Here is a 22200-nt window from a genome sequence, read left to right as displayed (position 1 = left end):
GTTAAAGTGTTCGAAAAAAATCTGAAAAAATTTGGGTCACTTCAGACCCAATACACTCCCTATAGAAGTCTAGATACACTGATACACACCAACCAGACTCTATTGTGTTTTCTGGAGACATTGTCCACTTGACAACGATGTGTTCTATGAGGTCCAAAAAAACAATATCAGGACTTTAAAGGGACAATGATGTCATTATTAAATAGCTCATCATTACCATGAATACACATCTGACAAGACACAGGATTACTGGGACATTATTTTATTAGTGTTCTTGGATCTGAACATTAATTTTAACCATAAATAAAAAGAAATCTATGGACAAAAATGCCCACGCTAACCACAGAAATATAAAAATATAGAAAACAGAAAATTAAAAACATTTAAAATGAATTTTAATAGTTTAAAGGTAAATATTAAGGGAGAAAATATGCATTTATATTTTTTATTTTCAATATAACCTGTCAAAAAATATATATTAAAGAACCTGTCAAAAAAAAACTAAATAAATTAAATTTAAAAGTTATGAAATACAAACTACTTCTGTAATTAACAAGAACTTTTCTTTAAACAGAACATCAGTGAGGCAGCCTGCTGCACAATAAGTCAGTTTTAACAACAGTTCGGCAATCTGACCAAGATGTAAAACCACATCTGGCTAAACAGTTATTTTAGTTCATTTTTTTCTGCCTTTTTGCAGTTAATCCTCTGTTTCTTACAAAATCTCTTATGTTTTGAACTGTTCTTCCTGCCAACACCGGATCTTCTACCAATTTGCAATGACTGCATTCATTTTGGTGGCCAGTTTCCTTCGTTTATGTGGTCTTTAAAATGCCTCATCACTGCAGCAACCTCAGCCTTGGACCACATGTTTTTTGGGAGCTCTTCGGGAATTGTGGGATTGAGCAGCATTTTTATCTGGAAGATATATAAAGTAGTAGTTAAAAACAAACAAACCAAACAAAAAAAACCCCCCAAAATCATTTGCTTTTTAAAAGAATGGATGTTACCCTGTCCTAACTTCTGAAATGTGTTGGTACCATCAATATCAAAAGCGAGCTAAAATTCTCTTTGAAAATTTATCAAATTTCTAAAATGAGACAACATTTGGTGTTCCACTGTGAATAAAAGACTGAATAAAACATTGAATAAAAGTCTCTTGATGCATGCTCAATCATCCAGGTAAGTAAATCCCAAAACGTTGATTCTGTTAATCTGGACGTGGCGTTTTCAGTGGGAGAAACATTTTGTCACTCATCCAAGTGACTTCTTGCCACCACTCTGCAGTTTGCCACATGTTGCAAAGTGATGAAACAATAGATGATGAACAATTCAAGAACCTTAAGCACAAACATCTAAGTGATGAAACATTTGAGAGCCATTGAGAGCATCCTCACTGGATGCATCACCACCTGGTATGGCAACAGCACCGCTTACAACCGCAAAGCTCTCCAGAGTAGTAGTGCGGTGTGCTGAAACGGATAATTGGAGGTGAGCTTCCCTCCTCCAAGACATCTACAGGAAGCGGTGCCTGAGGAAAGCGGGAGGATCATCAAGGACTCCAGTCACCCCAGCCACAAACTGTTCAGACTACTTCCATCAGGAAGGAGGTTCTGCAGCATCCGTCCCGTACCAGCAGACTGAGAGACAGCTTTTTCCACCAGGCCATCAGACTGCTGAACACTTCATAGACACCTCACCCTCACTACTGGAACTTCAACATTATGCACTCCATACTGTACATTAATGCCACTGTTTTGCACATACCAACCTCTGTATATTTTATATATCTTATTTTATTGTTTACTTTATTTCATTTGTAAAACATGTATATACACACACACACTATATACACACACTCACACACGTGAAAACATATTTAGTACACACATTCAGTAATGTATATACCTTTATATATTGTACATATATTTATTACTTTTTTAGATTAGCCATTTTATATTTTGCTTGTTTTACGTTATTGTATTTTGCACAACTCTGTTGCTTGTGAAGCTTGCACACAGAATTTCACTCACATGTACTGTACCAGTGTACCTGCACATGTGACGTGACAATAAAAGTGATTTGATTTGATTTCTCCCACTGAAAAACTACGTTCAGATGAACAGAATCAACCTTTTTACTTACTTAACTGGATAATGAGAATGCATCATGCAAGCACCATAGTATGTCACATGAAGTAGTCTGTAGACAGGCCTCACCCAGTCATTAAATTGTTTGTCAGCTATACAATTACCCTTGAGCTTCTAAGAATAATAGACTATGCATAATGGTTGTGATGTGATGATTCCGTCAAATCCCTAGAATTAAAGCAGGAAGTCTACTTTAACACATATGGATATGGTTTGATTTTAAAATCCATTGTGGTGGTGTAGAGACAGAATTGCAGCGCAATTACAAAAACGTGTCCATAAGCTTAGAGAACCAACTGCACCCTTACCTTCAGAGGGAGCAGCAGTCTCACTGCTGCAGGCATTATGAGTGGTTCTTCATCTGCTGATTACACAATTTGATTAAGTTTTAATATTTGTTACAAACATTTTATCCACAGAAATCAAGCTAGTGGTAACTTACCACAATCTACAGCGTCTTGTAGCTGCGCTGTGTTTGTGGAATCAGCTACTGCATGTACAGGCTCACTGGTGCCACACGCTGACATTGTGAGTGCTGTGTCATCATCTGATTCACTCTCACTGTCCTTTGTTTCAGCATCACTTAATGCAATTTCATCTGAGAAATTGTGGGAAAAAACACAAAAAAAAACCCCAACACAAACACAAACCCCCCAAAAACCTCACATTAACAACGACATATGACAAAATACAGAACAAATACTGAAATTATACTTTTCCACAGTACATAGTTTTACTATTTAAGGCCACCACTCTGCAGTTTGCCAAATGTTGCAAAGTGATGAAACAACAGACTTCAAGAACCTTAAATCATGGACATTTAACAGAATGGTCTGTGCTTTTAGGTTTTAATTCTGTTGATAAAGCATAATATTCAACTACTGCCCTAATATTTGCTCCTTTCAATACAAACCTTCAATTTCGATCTCATCCAGTGATTTCCCCTGGATCTGGGAAAGATGTCCTTTTTCCAGTGTTAAAAGCAGTTTGGAAATCTTGGCCAGCTGTGTTGTGGGAACTGGTAATCTGTAGAATTCGCGGTGAACGCGAATATCATGACCCAGGAAATCTGCAACCTGATCAAGTTCATTGTTTTCAAATTAAGGACTTGTGAGAGTGTGGCAACATGTTTTCTGAGCTGTGTCGATCTTAGATACTCAGGGTGCTTTGCTCCACACTGGTATGCATGAACACGCAAGGAGTCCATTCCTCTGTAATGACTCATTGATCGGGGTCTTGCAAAGAGGTAGATATTAGTGGCACAAATACCACAGTCAGGCCTCCTACTAACCAGTAGTGACAGAGCATCCAGCATGCTTGGTGTTAGCAGAACTGGAACATTTCTGTCCCTTTTTCCCATTATTTCTATTCTACAGAAATAGTTACAGAGTCTCTGTTCCATTTCTGAAAGCCCCATGGCAACATCTGTGTGGAGTGCTGTTTTGTCTCTTTCAAGAAAACTTTTGAGGCGCATCTTTGAAACCTCTCCAGAACGTCTTCGATTGAACACAATGATCTGTGAGAGTGTAACTTGTGCAAGTTGGGCATAATTCTGAGCTGTGGCTTCGTTCTCCAAGCTGCAAAAGGCACTTTCTGCAGATTTTTGAAGGTAGTGATGGAGAATCCGAACATCTTCTGTAAAGGGCAATGTTGATGGCTTGTTAAACTTTGCCTCGCTCAGTGTGTTCAAGGCACGGTGAGACACCATCTCGGACCATTTGGAGACATACAACTTCTTGAACCCATCAGTGGACTTGATTGGGGCTTCATCCTCTGTCATGAGGGCACGACAATGGATAATGTCAGACATTTTATGCAGTGTATGTCCCAGTTTCAGCGCAAAGGCTTGGAGTTTTGTATGACAGTGTCTCTTCATCAAAACCTGAAACTTTCTTTACTGCTTGCACAACTCTCTGGAAGTTAGCAGGCTTAATAGCTTCTTCCATGTTATGCACTGAGAATTCTGTGCATGAACACAACAACAAACGTCCCCGCTTCACGAAGCTTCTGTCGTATATAATCATACTTTGTAGGGTCTTGTCCATGTTTATTGTAGAGGGACTGGGCAAACTGAATAACCGTAAAGTCATTTCGCACAGCTGAGGCAATCTCATCTTGTTTCATAACAGCAAGAACCTTCCACACTCCACTTGACACCTGCGGATAACACTGAGACTCCAGAGTTAAAGCCAGGCCGAGTACTTTGGTTCTTCCAGGTTCTTTATCTGTGTCATCTTTTGGTTTGTTAGGACATCTGCGGACATGTCTCCAAAGATCCTTGCGAACATACATCCCTTGACAATAAAAGCAATGAGCAAACTTTCCTCTACTGCTTTAATCTTGGGTCTTCTCTTCACTTTCAGTGGTCCCACTCCACCATGCAAAACTGCAGCATTATGCTTAAAATTTCCCTTATTTCTCAATTTCTCTAACAGGCTTTTACGCTCGTTTGAGTCTCTAGGCAGGGAAAATGCATGCACAACATCAGGAGCTGTTTTGTGCGTTTTCAGGTGGCGGGAAATTTTAGCTTGTGGTTTGCCACAAAAATAGCAGTAATTTCTTTTACTTAAAGTCATTTTTTCTGATTCAGTTTCGCAAAGCTCACTTTTATCTTCTGGCTTGTCTTTTGTCAAGTTGTGGATTAAATTTGTTGAATCTGATTGTTCATGCGCTTTGGAGATGTCATCTTGGCATAGCAGACCTTTTGATGTGCTTGGCAATAATGAGATGTCTTTATCTGAATCTTCATCATATGACTCTGAATCTGGCACATATTCTTCTTCTGATATGCTGTGGTTGCCATCATCATCGCTTGATATTTGATCCAGAACTGAATGTGGCAATCCATCCTCCCTGAATATTCAGAAATTTCTTCTTTCTGGAATGTAAGAATAAAAGTTATTTTAATTGATCAATACTTTAGACAGGTAAAAATAAACTGAAAAAGTCAAGCCAAATATGAATGGGATACACACCTGTGTTGACTGGTGACAATTCTGATTTGCCAATTTTGCAAGGCAGGATTTGTGCCAGACCCTAAACAAACTGAAACACATTTTGATAGACTTAATTTAGCTTTGCAGTTCTATTTAAGTGAAGTAGTTTTTTGTCAAAGCATTGCAGTAATGTCAAATGCTGAAAAAACAAAACAAACTGTTCACACTTAAGGATATTTTAATGACTACACATACACTGCTAACCCCCCAAAAAAGGACATCCCAGATATGAATGAATGAATTCTTCTTATTAAATACTTTGTTCTTTAGGTAGTTTAATGGCATGAAAATGTGTAGTTGAATGTGTGTGGCCTCCAGATGCCTGTATGACTTCCCTACAATGCCTGGGCATGCTCGGGATGAGGTGGCGGACGGTCTCCTGAAGGATCTCCTCCAAGACCCGGACTAAAGCATCCACCAACCCCTGGACAGTTTGTGGTGGATGGGTGAGACATGATGTCCCAGATGTGCTCAATTGGATTCAGGTCTGGGGAACAGGCGGGCCAGTACATAGCATCAATGCCTTTGTCATGGAGGAACTGCTGACATACTCCAGCCACATGAGGTCCAGTGTCCTCTCACATTAGGTGGACCCCAGGGCCAAATACACCAGCATGTGGTCTCACAAAGGGTCCGAGGATCTTATCTTGTTACCTAATGACAGTCAGGCTCTCTGGCAGGCACAGAAATGCCACCCACACCATTACTGACCCACTGCCAATATGATCATGCTGGAGGATGTTGCAGGCAGCAGAACGTTCCCCACGGCATCTCCAGACTGTCACATGTGCTCAGTTTGAACCTCCTTTCAGCTGTGAGGAGCATAGGGTGCCAGTGCGGAGTTGCCAAACTTTGTGTTTTCTGGCAAATGACAAACGTCCTGCATGGTGTTGGGCTGCAAGCTCAATCCCCACTTGTGGACGCTGGACCCTCAAGCCATCTGACCATTTGAGCAGACAGATGCACATTTGTGGCCTGTTTGAGGTCATTTTGCAGGGCTCCTCTTGTTCCTCCTTGCACAAAGGTGGAGGTAGCAGTCATGCTGCTGGGTTGTTGCCCTCCTATGGCCTACTCCACATCCAGGTAGCACCTCCATGCTCTGGACACTACATTAACAGACACAGCAAACCTTCTTGCCACAGCTCACATTGATGTGCTACACTAGATGAGCTGCACTACCTGAGCCACTTGTGTGGGTTGTAGACTCTGTCTCATGCTACTACTAAAATGAAATCACCACCAGCATTCAAAAGTGACCATAACATCAGCCAGAAAGCATAGGTGCTGAGAAGTGGTCTGTGTTCAACACCTGCAGAACCAGTCCTTTATTATGGTGAATTGACTATAATTTCCACTTGTCGTCTACTCTATTTGCAAAACAGCATGTGAAACTGGTTGTCAGTGTTACTTCCTAAGTGAACAGTTTGATTTCACAGAAGTGTGAATGACTTTGAGTTACATCGGATTGTTTAAGTGTTCCCTTTATTATTTTGAGCAGTTTATGTTATGGAATGGGGAATTGAGGACAATCCCAAGTATACCATTTTACAAGGTCCTGCAACAAAGAGGTAATACTACATTTCTTTAATTAGACGTGACCACCCACTGATTAAAAGGGACCAGTGTTCATTTCAGGTAGTCTTAACTTGTTGAACTCTATTAATGCTTTTTACTATATACTGTACCTATTCACTAAATGTCTCACCTTTGCACTTATAGCCAAGCCACTTGAGGGAGGAAACCGGTCCCACACACTGAATGCACTTGTCCAAAGATGATATTGTTGTGCACACCAGGCGATGACTGTGACACTGTTAGCAAAATATTGCAACATTTATTTGTTTTGGACAGTTGGAAAGGTGAGGTGTTTTCAATTCAGTTGCAGATATCAACTAATACACTTCATCCCAGTATAAAATTTGAGCATAATCAACCTCTTCACTTTTTCTACTGGAACCATTTTACTGGGATTAGGGAATTGATTCTTTCACTTTGTTGTTATCTAGAATAGTTAATTGACTTAAAACACTGCAACTTCTTAAAAATGGCACATGCATTCTTATCTGTGTGGAGTGGGTCAGAGTAAAAAAAAAAAAACAACAAAATTTATAAAACAATCCTTCCTTATTTGCTTATCCTTGCGGCTGGAACCTCTATTCCAAATATGGTGGGTGCACAATGCCTCTCACCCGACTTGTATCTGCCAACTACAACTTCCGCCCAAAGACATGCAGTTAGTGGGGTTTGCTGGACTGGTAATTCTAAATTGCCCATAGGTGTGACTGTGTTAGAGTCTGTCAATGTGATACCTTGCGACAGCCTCTCACTCCAATTAACAACTGATTCCGTGGCAATCATCCATCCTCTTTCACTTATCCTGATCAGGATTGTGGGGTAGCAGGTTTGGGGCCTATACCAGCTACCAAAGGGCAGTACAACCTGGACAGATCACCAGTCTAACATGGAAGGACAGGCATTTGCATCCACACCAAAGGGCAGTTTTGAATCATCAGTTAACCTAACCCCATAAGCTACATCTTTGGACTGTGGGAAGAAGCCAGAGTACACAGCCAGGAGAACCCATGCACTACAGCAGTAAAACATGCCTAAAACAAGTTAAGCAGTTGTATAGTACTATCTTAATGTTCAAGCCTGAGTTTCAAACCATTTCAACATAGAAACAAAGCACATGCAGTCAGTTCTGCGTGCTGTAGGTCAAACTGTCAAAAATAAGAGAAGACCCTCCTAAAACCAGAGTGATGTCACCATGAAGCAAACTTTGACGGAGTCCCCAATAACAGTGTGGTCCTCCTAAGTCACATTTGGGTGGTTAACACACACACACACACACGTTATCCAGACTTGCACTTTGAAACAATGAAAAGGACCTACAAGCCACGGTCCATGTAAATCACATTACACCCAGGTGACTGCCAAACACACACACAGCATCCATAGAGAATGATGATAGATTAAATTATTAGCTCATTAAGTGGTACACTGGATTATATTTACCCTTTCAGGCTCCGGATGTTTCAGGTCCAGATCATTGTTTGGAATGCAGTTTGGTTGCGACTTTAGGCAGCTCACAGTCTTCTCAATCTGGCTGGTCTCAGTCTTCGTGTGTAACAGATAGAGAATGAAGACAAAAGAACAGTAATCTGACAGTTACTAAAAATGCATCACTCAAGAGGATGAATAAACCATTTCACTATCGGAAAATAGCGTAAGGTACACATCGTGCATGAGAAACATTCATTAAAATCTGTCCTAGGTCAATGTTACCTCTTCAGAATCTTGCACTGAAGAAGAATGCATGGCTTCTGAGCCTTGCTGAGGCATTTCTTCATCAAGATCCTGCAACAAAGAAAAGATGACACAAAGATTAGACCAAGTGCTCTTCTTGCAACAGTACTGGGCAGGCCTGTGCTTCTGTTTTTAATTTGCATGTGTGGGGGCTTTCCACTCAAATGTTTTCTTCTGAAAAATACTGGCTACAATAATTAACAACTGATTCCGTGGCAATCATCCATCCTCTTTCACTTATCCTTATCAGGATTGTGGGGTAGCAGGTTTGGGGCCTATACCAGCTACCAAAGGGCAGTACAACCTGGACAGATCACCAGTCTAACATGGAAGGACAGGCATTTGCATCCACACCAAAGGGCAGTTTTGAATCATCAGTTAACCTAACCCCATAAGCTACATCTTTGGACTGTGGGAAGAAGCCAGAGTACACAGCCAGGGAGAACCCATGCACTACAGCAGTAAAACGTGCCTAAAACAAGTAAAGCAGTTGTATAGTACTATCTTAATGTTCAAGCCTGAGTTTCAAACCATTTCAACATAGAAACAAAGCACATGCAGTCAGTTCTGCGTGCTGTAGGTCAAACTGTCAAAAATAAGAGAAGACCCTCCTAAAACCAGAGTGATGTCACCATGAAGCAAACTTTGACGGAGTCCCCCAATAACAGTGTGGTCCTCCTAAGTCACATTTGGGTGGTTAACACACACACACACACACACGTTATCCAGACTTGCACTTTGAAACAATGAAAAGGACCTACAAGCCACGGTCCATGTAAATCACATTACACCCAGGTGACTGCCAAACACACACACACAGCATCCATAGAGAATGATGATAGATTAAATTATTAGCTCATTAAGTGGTACACTGGATTATATTTACCCTTTCAGGCTCCGGATGTTTCAGGTCCAGATCATTGTTTGGAATGCAGTTTGGTTGCGGCTTTAGGCAGCTCACAGTCTTCTCAATCTGGCTGGTCTCAGTCTTCGTGTGTAACAGATAGAGAATGAAGACAAAAGAACAGTAATCTGACAGTTACTAAAAATGCATCACTCAAGAGGATGAATAAACCATTTCACTATCGGAAAATAGCGTAAGGTACACATCGTGCATGAGAAACATTCATTAAAATCTGTCCTAGGTCAATGTTACCTCTTCAGAATCTTGCACTGAAGAAGAATGCATGGCTTCTGAGCCTTGCTGAGGCATTTCTTCATCAAGATCCTGCAACAAAGAAAAGATGACACAAAGATTAGACCAAGTGCTCTTCTTGCAACAGTACTGGGCAGGCCTGTGCTTCTGTTTTTAATTTGCATGTGTGGGGGGGCTTTCCACTCAAATGTTTTCTTCTGAAAAAATACTGGCTACAATAATTAACAACTGATTCCGTGGCAATCATCCATCCTCTTTCACTTATCCTTATCAGGATTGTGGGGTAGCAGGTTTGGGGCCTATACCAGCTACCAAAGGGCAGTACAACCTGGACAGATCACCAGTCTAACATGGAAGGACAGGCATTTGCATCCACACCAAAGGGCAGTTTTGAATCATCAGTTAACCTAACCCCATAAGCTACATCTTTGGACTGTGGGAAGAAGCCAGAGTACACAGCCAGGGAGAACCCATGCACTACAGCAGTAAAACGTGCCTAAAACAAGTAAAGCAGTTGTATAGTACTATCTTAATGTTCAAGCCTGAGTTTCAAACCATTTCAACATAGAAACAAAGCACATGCAGTCAGTTCTGCGTGCTGTAGGTCAAACTGTCAAAAAAATAAGAGAAGACCCTCCTAAAACCAGAGTGATGTCACCATGAAGCAAACTTTGACGGAGTCCCCAATAACAGTGTGGTCCTCCTAAGTCACATTTGGGTGGTTAACACACACACACACACACGTTATCCAGACTTGCACTTTGAAACAATGAAAAGGACCTACAAGCCACGGTCCATGTAAATCACATTACACCCAGGTGACTGCCAAACACACACACACAGCATCCATAGAGAATGATGATAGATTAAATTATTAGCTCATTAAGTGGTACACTGGATTATATTTACCCTTTCAGGCTCGGATGTTTCAGGTCCAGATCATTGTTTGGAATGCAGTTTGGTTGCGGCTTTAGGCAGCTCACAGTCTTCTCAATCTGGCTGGTCTCAGTCTTCGTGTGTAACAGATAGAGAATGAAGACAAAAGAACAGTAATCTGACAGTTACTAAAATGCATCACTCAAGAGGATGAATAAACCATTTCACTATCGGAAAATAGCGTAAGGTACACATCGTGCATGAGAAACATTCATTAAAATCTGTCCTAGGTCAATGTTACCTCTTCAGAATCTTGCACTGAAGAAGAATGCATGGCTTCTGAGCCTTGCTGAGGCATTTCTTCATCAAGATCCTGCAACAAAGAAAAGATGACACAAAGATTAGACCAAGTGCTCTTCTTGCAACAGTACTGGGCAGGCCTGTGCTTCTGTTTTTAATTTGCATGTGTGGGGGCTTTCCACTCAAATGTTTTCTTCTGAAAAATACTGGCTACAATAATTAACAACTGATTCCGTGGCAATCATCCATCCTCTTTCACTTATCCTTATCAGGATTGTGGGGTAGCAGGTTTGGGGCCTATACCAGCTACCAAAGGGCAGTACAACCTGGACAGATCACCAGTCTAACATGGAAGGACAGGCATTTGCATCCACACCAAAGGGCAGTTTTGAATCATCAGTTAACCCTAACCCCATAAGCTACATCTTTGGACTGTGGGAAGAAGCCAGAGTACACAGCCAGGGAGAACCCATGCACTACAGCAGTAAAACGTGCCTAAAACAAGTAAAGCAGTTGTATAGTACTATCTTAATGTTCAAGCCTGAGTTTCAAACCATTTCAACATAGAAACAAAGCACATGCAGTCAGTTCTGCGTGCTGTAGGTCAAACTGTCAAAAATAAGAGAAGACCCTCCTAAAACCAGAGTGATGTCACCATGAAGCAAACTTTGACGGAGTCCCCAATAACAGTGTGGTCCTCCTAAGTCACATTTGGGTGGTTAACACACACACACACACACGTTATCCAGACTTGCACTTTGAAACAATGAAAAGGACCTACAAGCCACGGTCCATGTAAATCACATTACACCCAGGTGACTGCCAAACACACACACACACAGCATCCATAGAGAATGATGATAGATTAAATTATTAGCTCATTAAGTGGTACACTGGATTATATTTACCCTTTCAGGCTCCGGATGTTTCAGGTCCAGATCATTGTTTGGAATGCAGTTTGGTTGCGACTTTAGGCAGCTCACAGTCTTCTCAATCTGGCTGGTCTCAGTCTTCGTGTGTAACAGATAGAGAATGAAGACAAAAGAACAGTAATCTGACAGTTACTAAAATGCATCACTCAAGAGGATGAATAAACCATTTCACTATCGGAAAATAGCGTAAGGTACACATCGTGCATGAGAAACATTCATTAAAATCTGTCCTAGGTCAATGTTACCTCTTCAGAATCTTGCACTGAAGAAGAATGCATGGCTTCTGAGCCTTGCTGAGGCATTTCTTCATCAAGATCCTGCAACAAAGAAAAGATGACACAAAGATTAGACCAAGTGCTCTTCTTGCAACAGTACTGGGCAGGCCTGTGCTTCTGTTTTTAATTTGCATGTGTGGGGGGGCTTTCCACTCAAATGTTTTCTTCTGAAAAATACTGGCTACAATAATTAACAACTGATTCCGTGGCAATCATCCATCCTCTTTCACTTATCCTTATCAGGATTGTGGGGTAGCAGGTTTGGGGCCTATACCAGCTACCAAAGGGCAGTACAACCTGGACAGATCACCAGTCTAACATGGAAGGACAGGCATTTGCATCCACACCAAAGGGCAGTTTTGAATCATCAGTTAACCTAACCCCATAAGCTACATCTTTGGACTGTGGGAAGAAGCCAGAGTACACAGCCAGGAGAACCCATGCACTACAGCAGTAAAACGTGCCTAAAACAAGTAAAGCAGTTGTATAGTACTATCTTAATGTTCAAGCCTGAGTTTCAAACCATTTCAACATAGAAACAAAGCACATGCAGTCAGTTCTGCGTGCTGTAGGTCAAACTGTCAAAAAATAAGAAGACCCTCCTAAAACCAGAGTGATGTCACCATGAAGCAAACTTTGACGAGTCCCCAATAACAGTGTGGTCCTCCTAAGTCACATTTGGGTGGTTAACACACACACACACACACACGTTATCCAGACTTGCACTTTGAAACAATGAAAAGGACCTACAAGCCACGGTCCATGTAAATCACATTACACCCAGGTGACTGCCAAACACACACACAGCATCCATAGAGAATGATGATAGATTAAATTATTAGCTCATTAAGTGGTACACTGGATTATATTTACCCTTTCAGGCTCCGGATGTTTCAGGTCCAGATCATTGTTTGGAATGCAGTTTGGTTGCGGACTTTAGGCAGCTCACAGTCTTCTCAATCTGGCTGGTCTCAGTCTTCGTGTGTAACAGATAGAGAATGAAGACAAAAGAACAGTAATCTGACAGTTACTAAAAATGCATCACTCAAGAGGATGAATAAACCATTTCACTATCGGAAAATAGCGTAAGGTACACATCGTGCATGAGAAACATTCATTAAAATCTGTCCTAGGTCAATGTTACCTCTTCAGAATCTTGCACTGAAGAAGAATGCATGGCTTCTGAGCCTTGCTGAGGCATTTCTTCATCAAGATCCTGCAACAAAGAAAAGATGACACAAAGATTAGACCAAGTGCTCTTCTTGCAACAGTACTGGGCAGGCCTGTGCTTCTGTTTTTAATTTGCATGTGTGGGGGCTTTCCACTCAAATGTTTTCTTCTGAAAAATACTGGCTACAATAATTAACAACTGATTCCGTGGCAATCATCCATCCTCTTTCACTTATCCTTATCAGGATTGTGGGGTAGCAGGTTTGGGGCCTATACCAGCTACCAAAGGGCAGTACAACCTGGACAGATCACCAGTCTAACATGGAAGGACAGGCATTTGCATCCACACCAAAGGGCAGTTTTGAATCATCAGTTAACCTAACCCCATAAGCTACATCTTTGGACTGTGGGAAGAAGCCAGAGTACACAGCCAGGGAGAACCCATGCACTACAGCAGTAAAACGTGCCTAAAACAAGTAAAGCAGTTGTATAGTACTATCTTAATGTTCAAGCCTGAGTTTCAAACCATTTCAACATAGAAACAAAGCACATGCAGTCAGTTCTGCGTGCTGTAGGTCAAACTGTCAAAAAATAAGAGAAGACCCCTCCTAAAACCAGAGTGATGTCACCATGAAGCAAACTTTGACGGAGTCCCCCAATAACAGTGTGGTCCTCCTAAGTCACATTTGGGTGGTTAACACACACACACACACACACGTTATCCAGACTTGCACTTTGAAACAATGAAAAGGACCTACAAGCCACGGTCCATGTAAATCACATTACACCCAGGTGACTGCCAAACACACACACACAGCATCCATAGAGAATGATGATAGATTAAATTATTAGCTCATTAAGTGGTACACTGGATTATATTTACCCTTTCAGGCTCCGGATGTTTCAGGTCCAGATCATTGTTTGGAATGCAGTTTGGTTGCGGCTTTAGGCAGCTCACAGTCTTCTCAATCTGGCTGGTCTCAGTCTTCGTGTGTAACAGATAGAGAATGAAGACAAAAGAACAGTAATCTGACAGTTACTAAAATGCATCACTCAAGAGGATGAATAAACCATTTCACTATCGGAAAATAGCGTAAGGTACACATCGTGCATGAGAAACATTCATTAAAATCTGTCCTAGGTCAATGTTACCTCTTCAGAATCTTGCACTGAAGAAGAATGCATGGCTTCTGAGCCTTGCTGAGGCATTTCTTCATCAAGATCCTGCAACAAAGAAAAGATGACACAAAGATTAGACCAAGTGCTCTTCTTGCAACAGTACTGGGCAGGCCTGTGCTTCTGTTTTAATTTGCATGTGTGGGGGCTTTCCACTCAAATGTTTTCTTCTGAAAAAATACTGGCTACAATAATTAACAACTGATTCCGTGGCAATCATCCATCCTCTTTCACTTATCCTTATCAGGATTGTGGGGTAGCAGGTTTGGGGCCTATACCAGCTACCAAAGGGCAGTACAACCTGGACAGATCACCAGTCTAACATGGAAGGACAGGCATTTGCATCCACACCAAAGGGCAGTTTTGAATCATCAGTTAACCTAACCCCATAAGCTACATCTTTGGACTGTGGGAAGAAGCCAGAGTACACAGCCAGGGAGAACCCATGCACTACAGCAGTAAAACGTGCCTAAAACAAGTAAAGCAGTTGTATAGTACTATCTTAATGTTCAAGCCTGAGTTTCAAACCATTTCAACATAGAAACAAAGCACATGCAGTCAGTTCTGCGTGCTGTAGGTCAAACTGTCAAAAATAAGAGAAGACCCTCCTAAAACCAGAGTGATGTCACCATGAAGCAAACTTTGACGGAGTCCCCAATAACAGTGTGGTCCTCCTAAGTCACATTTGGGTGGTTAACACACACACACACACACGTTATCCAGACTTGCACTTTGAAACAATGAAAAGGACCTACAAGCCACGGTCCATGTAAATCACATTACACCCAGGTGACTGCCAAACACACACACACACAGCATCCATAGAGAATGATGATAGATTAAATTATTAGCTCATTAAGTGGTACACTGGATTATATTTACCCTTTCAGGCTCCGGATGTTTCAGGTCCAGATCATTGTTTGGAATGCAGTTTGGTTGCGGCTTTAGGCAGCTCACAGTCTTCTCAATCTGGCTGGTCTCAGTCTTCGTGTGTAACAGATAGAGAATGAAGACAAAAGAACAGTAATCTGACAGTTACTAAAAATGCATCACTCAAGAGGATGAATAAACCATTTCACTATCGGAAAATAGCGTAAGGTACACATCGTGCATGAGAAACATTCATTAAAATCTGTCCTAGGTCAATGTTACCTCTTCAGAATCTTGCACTGAAGAAGAATGCATGGCTTCTGAGCCTTGCTGAGGCATTTCTTCATCAAGATCCTGCAACAAAGAAAAGATGACACAAAGATTAGACCAAGTGCTCTTCTTGCAACAGTACTGGGCAGGCCTGTGCTTCTGTTTTTAATTTGCATGTGTGGGGGCTTTCCACTCAAATGTTTTCTTCTGAAAAATACTGGCTACAATAATTAACAACTGATTCCGTGGCAATCATCCATCCTCTTTCACTTATCCTTATCAGGATTGTGGGGTAGCAGGTTTGGGGCCTATACCAGCTACCAAAGGGCAGTACAACCTGGACAGATCACCAGTCTAACATGGAAGGACAGGCATTTGCATCCACACCAAAGGGCAGTTTTGAATCATCAGTTAACCTAACCCCATAAGCTACATCTTTGGACTGTGGGAAGAAGCCAGAGTACACAGCCAGGAGAACCCATGCACTACAGCAGTAAAACGTGCCTAAAACAAGTAAAGCAGTTGTATAGTACTATCTTAATGTTCAAGCCTGAGTTTCAAACCATTTCAACATAGAAACAAAGCACATGCAGTCAGTTCTGCGTGCTGTAGGTCAAACTGTCAAAAATAAGAGAAGACCCTCCTAAAACCAGAGTGATGTCACCATGAAGCAAACTTTGACGGAGTCCCCAATAACAGTGTGGTCCTCCTAAGTCACATTTGGGTGGTTAACACACACACACACACACACGTTATCCAGACTTGCACTTTGAAACAATGAAAAGGACCTACAAGCCACGGTCCATGTAAATCACATTACACCCAGGTGACTGCCAAACACACACACACAGCATCCATAGAGAATGATGATAGATTAAATTATTAGCTCATTAAGTGGTACACTGGATTATATTTACCCTTTCAGGCTCCGGATGTTTCAGGTCCAGATCATTGTTTGGAATGCAGTTTGGTTGCGTGCTTTAGGCAGCTCACAGTCTTCTCAATCTGGCTGGTCTCAGTCTTCGTGTGTAACAGATAGAGAATGAAGACAAAAGAACAGTAATCTGACAGTTACTAAAAATGCATCACTCAAGAGGATGAATAAACCATTTCACTATCGGAAAATAGCGTAAGGTACACATCGTGCATGAGAAACATTCATTAAAATCTGTCCTAGGTCAATGTTACCTCTTCAGAATCTTGCACTGAAGAAGAATGCATGGCTTCTGAGCCTTGCTGAGGCATTTCTTCATCAAGATCCTGCAACAAAGAAAAGATGACACAAAGATTAGACCAAGTGCTCTTCTTGCAACAGTACTGGGCAGGCCTGTGCTTCTGTTTTTAATTTGCATGTGGGGGGCTTTCCACTCAAATGTTTTCTTCTGAAAAATACTGGCTACAATAATTAACAACTGATTCCGTGGCAATCATCCATCCTCTTTCACTTATCCTTATCAGGATTGTGGGGTAGCAGGTTTGGGGCCTATACCAGCTACCAAAGGGCAGTACAACCTGGACAGATCACCAGTCTAACATGGAAGGACAGGCATTTGCATCCACACCAAAGGGCAGTTTTGAATCATCAGTTAACCTAACCCCATAAGCTACATCTTTGGACTGTGGGAAGAAGCCAGAGTACACAGCCAGGAGAACCCATGCACTACAGCAGTAAAACGTGCCTAAAACAAGTTAAGCAGTTGTATAGTACTATCTTAATGTTCAAGCCTGAGTTTCAAACCATTTCAACATAGAAACAAAGCACATGCAGCCAGTTCTGCGTGCTGTAGGTCAAACTGTCAAAAAATAAGAGAAGACCCTCCTAAAACCAGAGTGATGTCACCATGAAGCAAACTTTGACGGAGTCCCCAATAACAGTGTGGTCCTCCTAAGTCACATTTGGGTGGTTAACACACACACACACACACGTTATCCAGACTTGCACTTTGAAACAATGAAAAGGACCTACAAGCCACGGTCCATGTAAATCACATTACACCCAGGTGACTGCCAAACACACACACACAGCATCCATAGAGAATGATGATAGATTAAATTATTAGCTCATTAAGTGGTACACTGGATTATATTTACCCTTTCAGGCTCCGGATGTTTCAGGTCCAGATCATTGTTTGGAATGCAGTTTGGTTGCGGCTTTAGGCAGCTCACAGTCTTCTCAATCTGGCTGGTCTCAGTCTTCGTGTGTAACAGATAGAGAATGAAGACAAAGAACAGTAATCTGACAGTTACTAAAATGCATCACTCAAGAGGATGAATAAACCATTTCACTATCGGAAAATAGCGTAAAGGTACACATCGTGCATGAGAAACATTCATTAAAATCTGTCCTAGGTCAATGTTACCTCTTCAGAATCTTGCACTGAAGAAGAATGCATGGCTTCTGAGCCTTGCTGAGGCATTTCTTCATCAAGATCCTGCAACAAAGAAAAGATGACACAAAGATTAGACCAAGTGCTCTTCTTGCAACAGTACTGGGCAGGCCTGTGCTTCTGTTTTTAATTTGCATGTGTGGGGGGCTTTCCACTCAAATGTTTTCTTCTGAAAAATACTGGCTACAATAATTAACAACTGATTCCGTGGCAATCATCCATCCTCTTTCACTTATCCTTATCAGGATTGTGGGGTAGCAGGTTTGGGGCCTATACCAGCTACCAAAGGGCAGTACAACCTGGACAGATCACCAGTCTAACATGGAAGGACAGGCATTTGCATCCACACCAAAGGGCAGTTTTGAATCATCAGTTAACCTAACCCCATAAGCTACATCTTTGGACTGTGGGAAGAAGCCAGAGTACACAGCCAGGAGAACCCATGCACTACAGCAGTAAACGTGCCTAAAACAAGTTAAGCAGTTGTATAGTACTATCTTAATGTTCAAGCCTGAGTTTCAAACCATTTCAACATAGAAACAAAGCACATGCAGCCAGTTCTGCGTGCTGTAGGTCAAACTGTCAAAAAATAAGAAGACCCTCCTAAAACCAGAGTGATGTCACCATGAAGCAAACTTTGACGGAGTCCCCAATAACAGTGTGGTCCTCCTAAGTCACATTTGGGTGGTTAACACACACACACACACACGTTATCCAGACTTGCACTTTGAAACAATGAAAAGGACCTACAAGCCACGGTCCATGTAAATCACATTACACCCAGGTGACTGCCAAACACACACACACAGCATCCATAGAGAATGATGATAGATTAAATTATTAGCTCATTAAGTGGTACACTGGATTATATTTACCCTTTCAGGCTCCGGATGTTTCAGGTCCAGATCATTGTTTGGAATGCAGTTTGGTTCTTGCGCTTTAGGCAGCTCACAGTCTTCTCAATCTGGCTGGTCTCAGTCTTCGTGTGTAACAGATAGAGAATGAAGACAAAAGAACAGTAATCTGACAGTTACTAAAAATGCATCACTCAAGAGGATGAATAAACCATTTCACTATCGGAAAATAGCGTAAGGTACACATCGTGCATGAGAAACATTCATTAAAATCTGTCCTAGGTCAATGTTACCTCTTCAGAATCTTGCACTGAAGAAGAATGCATGGCTTCTGAGCCTTGCTGAGGCATTTCTTCATCAAGATCCTGCAACAAAGAAAAGATGACACAAAGATTAGACCAAGTGCTCTTCTTGCAACAGTACTGGGCAGGCCTGTGCTTCTGTTTTTAATTTGCATGTGTGGGGGCTTTCCACTCAAATGTTTTCTTCTGAAAAATACTGGCTACAATAATTAACAACTGATTCCGTGGCAATCATCCATCCTCTTTCACTTATCCTTATCAGGATTGTGGGGTAGCAGGTTTGGGGCCTATACCAGCTACCAAAGGGCAGTACAACCTGGACAGATCACCAGTCTAACATGGAAGGACAGGCATTTGCATCCACACCAAAGGGCAGTTTTGAATCATCAGTTAACCTAACCCCATAAGCTACATCTTTGGACTGTGGGAAGAAGCCAGAGTACACAGCCAGGGAGAACCCATGCACTACAGCAGTAAAACGTGCCTAAAACAAGTTAAGCAGTTGTATAGTACTATCTTAATGTTCAAGCCTGAGTTTCAAACCATTTCAACATAGAAACAAAGCACATGCAGTCAGTTCTGCGTGCTGTAGGTCAAACTGTCAAAAATAAGAGAAGACCCTCCTAAAACCAGAGTGATGTCACCATGAAGCAAACTTTGACGGAGTCCCCAATAACAGTGTGGTCCTCCTAAGTCACATTTGGGTGGTTAACACACACACACACACACGTTATCCAGACTTGCACTTTGAAACAATGAAAAGGACCTACAAGCCACGGTCCATGTAAATCACATTACACCCAGGTGACTGCCAAACACACACACACAGCATCCATAGAGAATGATTATAGATTAAATTATTAGCTCATTAAGTGGTACACTGGATTATATTTACCCTTTCAGGCTCTGGATGTTTCAGGTCCAGATCATTGTTTGGAATGCAGTTTGGTTGCGGCTTTAGGCAGCTCACAGTCTTCTCAATCTGGCTGGTCTCAGCCTTCGTGTGTAACAGATAGAGAATGAAAATACATTTATATCACTGGATGCTCGGCTGCATTGCTATAGTGACCAAAGGCACAGTAGGTGATACTCAATTTCAATGGAAAACTAGATGCCCTAAGTCACGTTAAGCCAATTTGAGTTGGTACAAATGTAACAATGGCTTACGGTATGCAATTTATCAGTTCCAAAAGTACAATTGTAGAAATACCTTGCATCTCCAGGGCCAATCCGAGTCACCATAATTATAGTCTATTTCTTCGCCTGGACTTATGTCTCTGCTTGCAAATAAGCATAGATGAGGCTTTCCATTGATATTTAATATTTTCATTTTAGCACTTGGACTGATGTGGTTGTCGTTGACAAGTCTGCCTAATGACCCATCTTCTTGAGATGCATCCACACTGTGGGGTTAGGCAAAAAGTATTAGCTTAACTAGTTTTTGTTAGGAAGCTTTTTTCATAAATCAAAAGCAATGTGTAATTTAATCTTAATCAAACTACACTGATATAATACGCACCACCAGAGTTTTCCATCAAACTTGAATTCAAACATGAACACCTTCAGGCTGTCATGATAAACACTGTGTCTCCGCTCACATTCTTCTTTTGGTATGAGTTTACCTCTGTATTCCAAAAGGAAGTCTCCTTTTTGGAATGGAACAGTCGTGAAAATGCCCCGACCTGAATTGCAGAGGCATACCAAGTGAGTGACAAAAGACAAAGTGACAAACTCCAAATCTAATCCAAACTAAAGACCAACTTACCTTTGAAGGCATTTATGTAGTGGATATCAAGTCCCAGTTTGTCCCTTCCAGCAGAAACATGACAGACTGCATCCTCCCGTGGAGGAATGCGTCTCCTTCGCATGTTCTCCTGTACGTTTTGATTGCCTGTATTACCAAAGCATATAAAGTATTACGATTATCGTCATCATTGTCATCATCATCAGTAGTAGTGGAACTAGCAGTAGTGTAGTTTACAGCATAAACACAGCTGACTTATTCATAGTCCTAATTTATGCCTTCTTTTAAAATGTTAAAAGCCAAGTTCTCAAAATGGCGACATGTGACATTTCTGTAATGGCGACTGCAGAGAGTGATACAAGTACTGAGAAAGCTTAGGCATCAAAATTGTAAGAAGTTTTTAATTCAGGCATATAAATAAATACACGATTAAATACACTTATACCCCTTGCTTTTATTTTAGGGCTGTCAGCAGAATGGACAGACATTGGACAAACTGCCCGAAATTAGCTGACAGCGACATCAGGGATTTTGACTCAGACTGCGCTGGTTTAATTGTTAATCACGTTAGTCGCGATGTCGGCATTAACACGTTTAAGCCACATTAATGCTTTAACACCGAGTAAATCCTAACACGGGTTAGCCCGCTTTATCGCGTTGACGCGGTTAGTCATCAGCCCTATTTTATTTACTCAATGACAAACGCTGAGGCAGTTTTACTTCTTCAAAAACTAGCTAACAGTCCATAAAGCATATATTAAAACAGTTTAATATAAGCCTGTGCACCTATAATTTCATATAGTATTAAAGTCATGGTGCATTTTACATTAAAAAGGCTTACCTTTGTGCTTTTAATCAGTCTTCGTATTGCCGTCGACATGTACTTGTTAAAGGGCACGCGCAAATCGTATCCGGTAGGTACCGCCTATATATAGCCTACCAATCACAATGACTTCCGGCCGTGTGTATTGAAAACGTGTATTAAATTGTAGTACTTACACACATCCACTCTAACTCGAAACGTCGCTGTGCAATAAACTGGAATACACAAAAATCAGATGAGTGGTATAGGTGGACTTTTAAGAAAATCAGAAAATCTTTTAATTATAGTTTAATAAATAAATTTACACTAGAGTTTAAGCAAATACAGGTCAAAAGATAAATAATGACCTCATAAGAAGTAGAAAAATTATTATTTAGACACTTAAAAATGCATTTACAATTCATGTTTTAGGGGACACATGAATACACAGCAAAAAGTCGAAATGTCCCTGTAGCCCAGGTACAGCGTCAGGTCAAATGTCCATCCAGACCACATAGACGCACGCACACACACACACACACACACACACACACACACACACACACACACACACACACACACACACACACACACACACACATTCTTTAATAGTTTAGTGTGATGTTTTGGATAA

The 22200-nt window shown here is 41.3% G+C and overlaps 1 protein-coding gene and 3 long non-coding RNA genes across 4 annotated transcripts; all 4 read right to left on the bottom strand.

The window, feature by feature from the left end:
* Positions 1 to 2483: 2483 nt before the first annotated feature.
* Positions 2484 to 3978, bottom strand: LOC120442195. The gene is made up of 3 exons (XR_005614564.1): positions 3064 to 3978; positions 2593 to 2748; positions 2484 to 2514 (listed from the first exon to the last, which is right to left on the bottom strand). It is a non-coding gene; the product is annotated as an uncharacterized LOC120442195 (long non-coding RNA).
* A 6550-nt stretch (positions 3979 to 10528) lies between these two features.
* LOC120442190 lies at positions 10529 to 11751 on the bottom strand. The gene is made up of 3 exons (XR_005614556.1): positions 11693 to 11751; positions 10786 to 10857; positions 10529 to 10618 (listed from the first exon to the last, which is right to left on the bottom strand). It is a non-coding gene; the product is annotated as an uncharacterized LOC120442190 (long non-coding RNA).
* Positions 11741 to 12924, bottom strand: LOC120442191. The gene is made up of 3 exons (XR_005614557.1): positions 12865 to 12924; positions 11962 to 12033; positions 11741 to 11794 (listed from the first exon to the last, which is right to left on the bottom strand). It is a non-coding gene; the product is annotated as an uncharacterized LOC120442191 (long non-coding RNA).
* A 196-nt stretch (positions 12925 to 13120) lies between these two features.
* Positions 13121 to 21660, bottom strand: LOC120442343 (histone-lysine N-methyltransferase SETD5-like). The gene is made up of 14 exons (XM_039618761.1): positions 21606 to 21660; positions 20786 to 20911; positions 20540 to 20702; positions 20231 to 20423; positions 19916 to 20017; positions 19012 to 19083; positions 17569 to 17670; positions 16666 to 16737; positions 16453 to 16497; positions 15490 to 15561; positions 15220 to 15321; positions 14314 to 14385; positions 14045 to 14146; positions 13121 to 13207 (listed from the first exon to the last, which is right to left on the bottom strand). The coding sequence occupies exons 2-14, from the start codon at positions 20886 to 20888 to the stop codon at positions 13121 to 13123; spliced, it is 1287 nt and encodes a 428-aa protein (XP_039474695.1). The 5' UTR covers positions 20889 to 20911; positions 21606 to 21660.
* Between the last annotated feature and the right edge of the window lie 540 nt (positions 21661 to 22200).

The sequence above is a fragment of the Oreochromis aureus genome, linkage group 10 (genome assembly GCF_013358895.1).
Source record: "Oreochromis aureus strain Israel breed Guangdong linkage group 10, ZZ_aureus, whole genome shotgun sequence".
NCBI classification, from domain to species: Eukaryota; Metazoa; Chordata; class Actinopteri; order Cichliformes; family Cichlidae; genus Oreochromis; species Oreochromis aureus.
The sequence above is the reverse complement of the archived record's forward strand: the minus strand, read 5'-3'. Positions and strand labels throughout refer to the sequence as shown.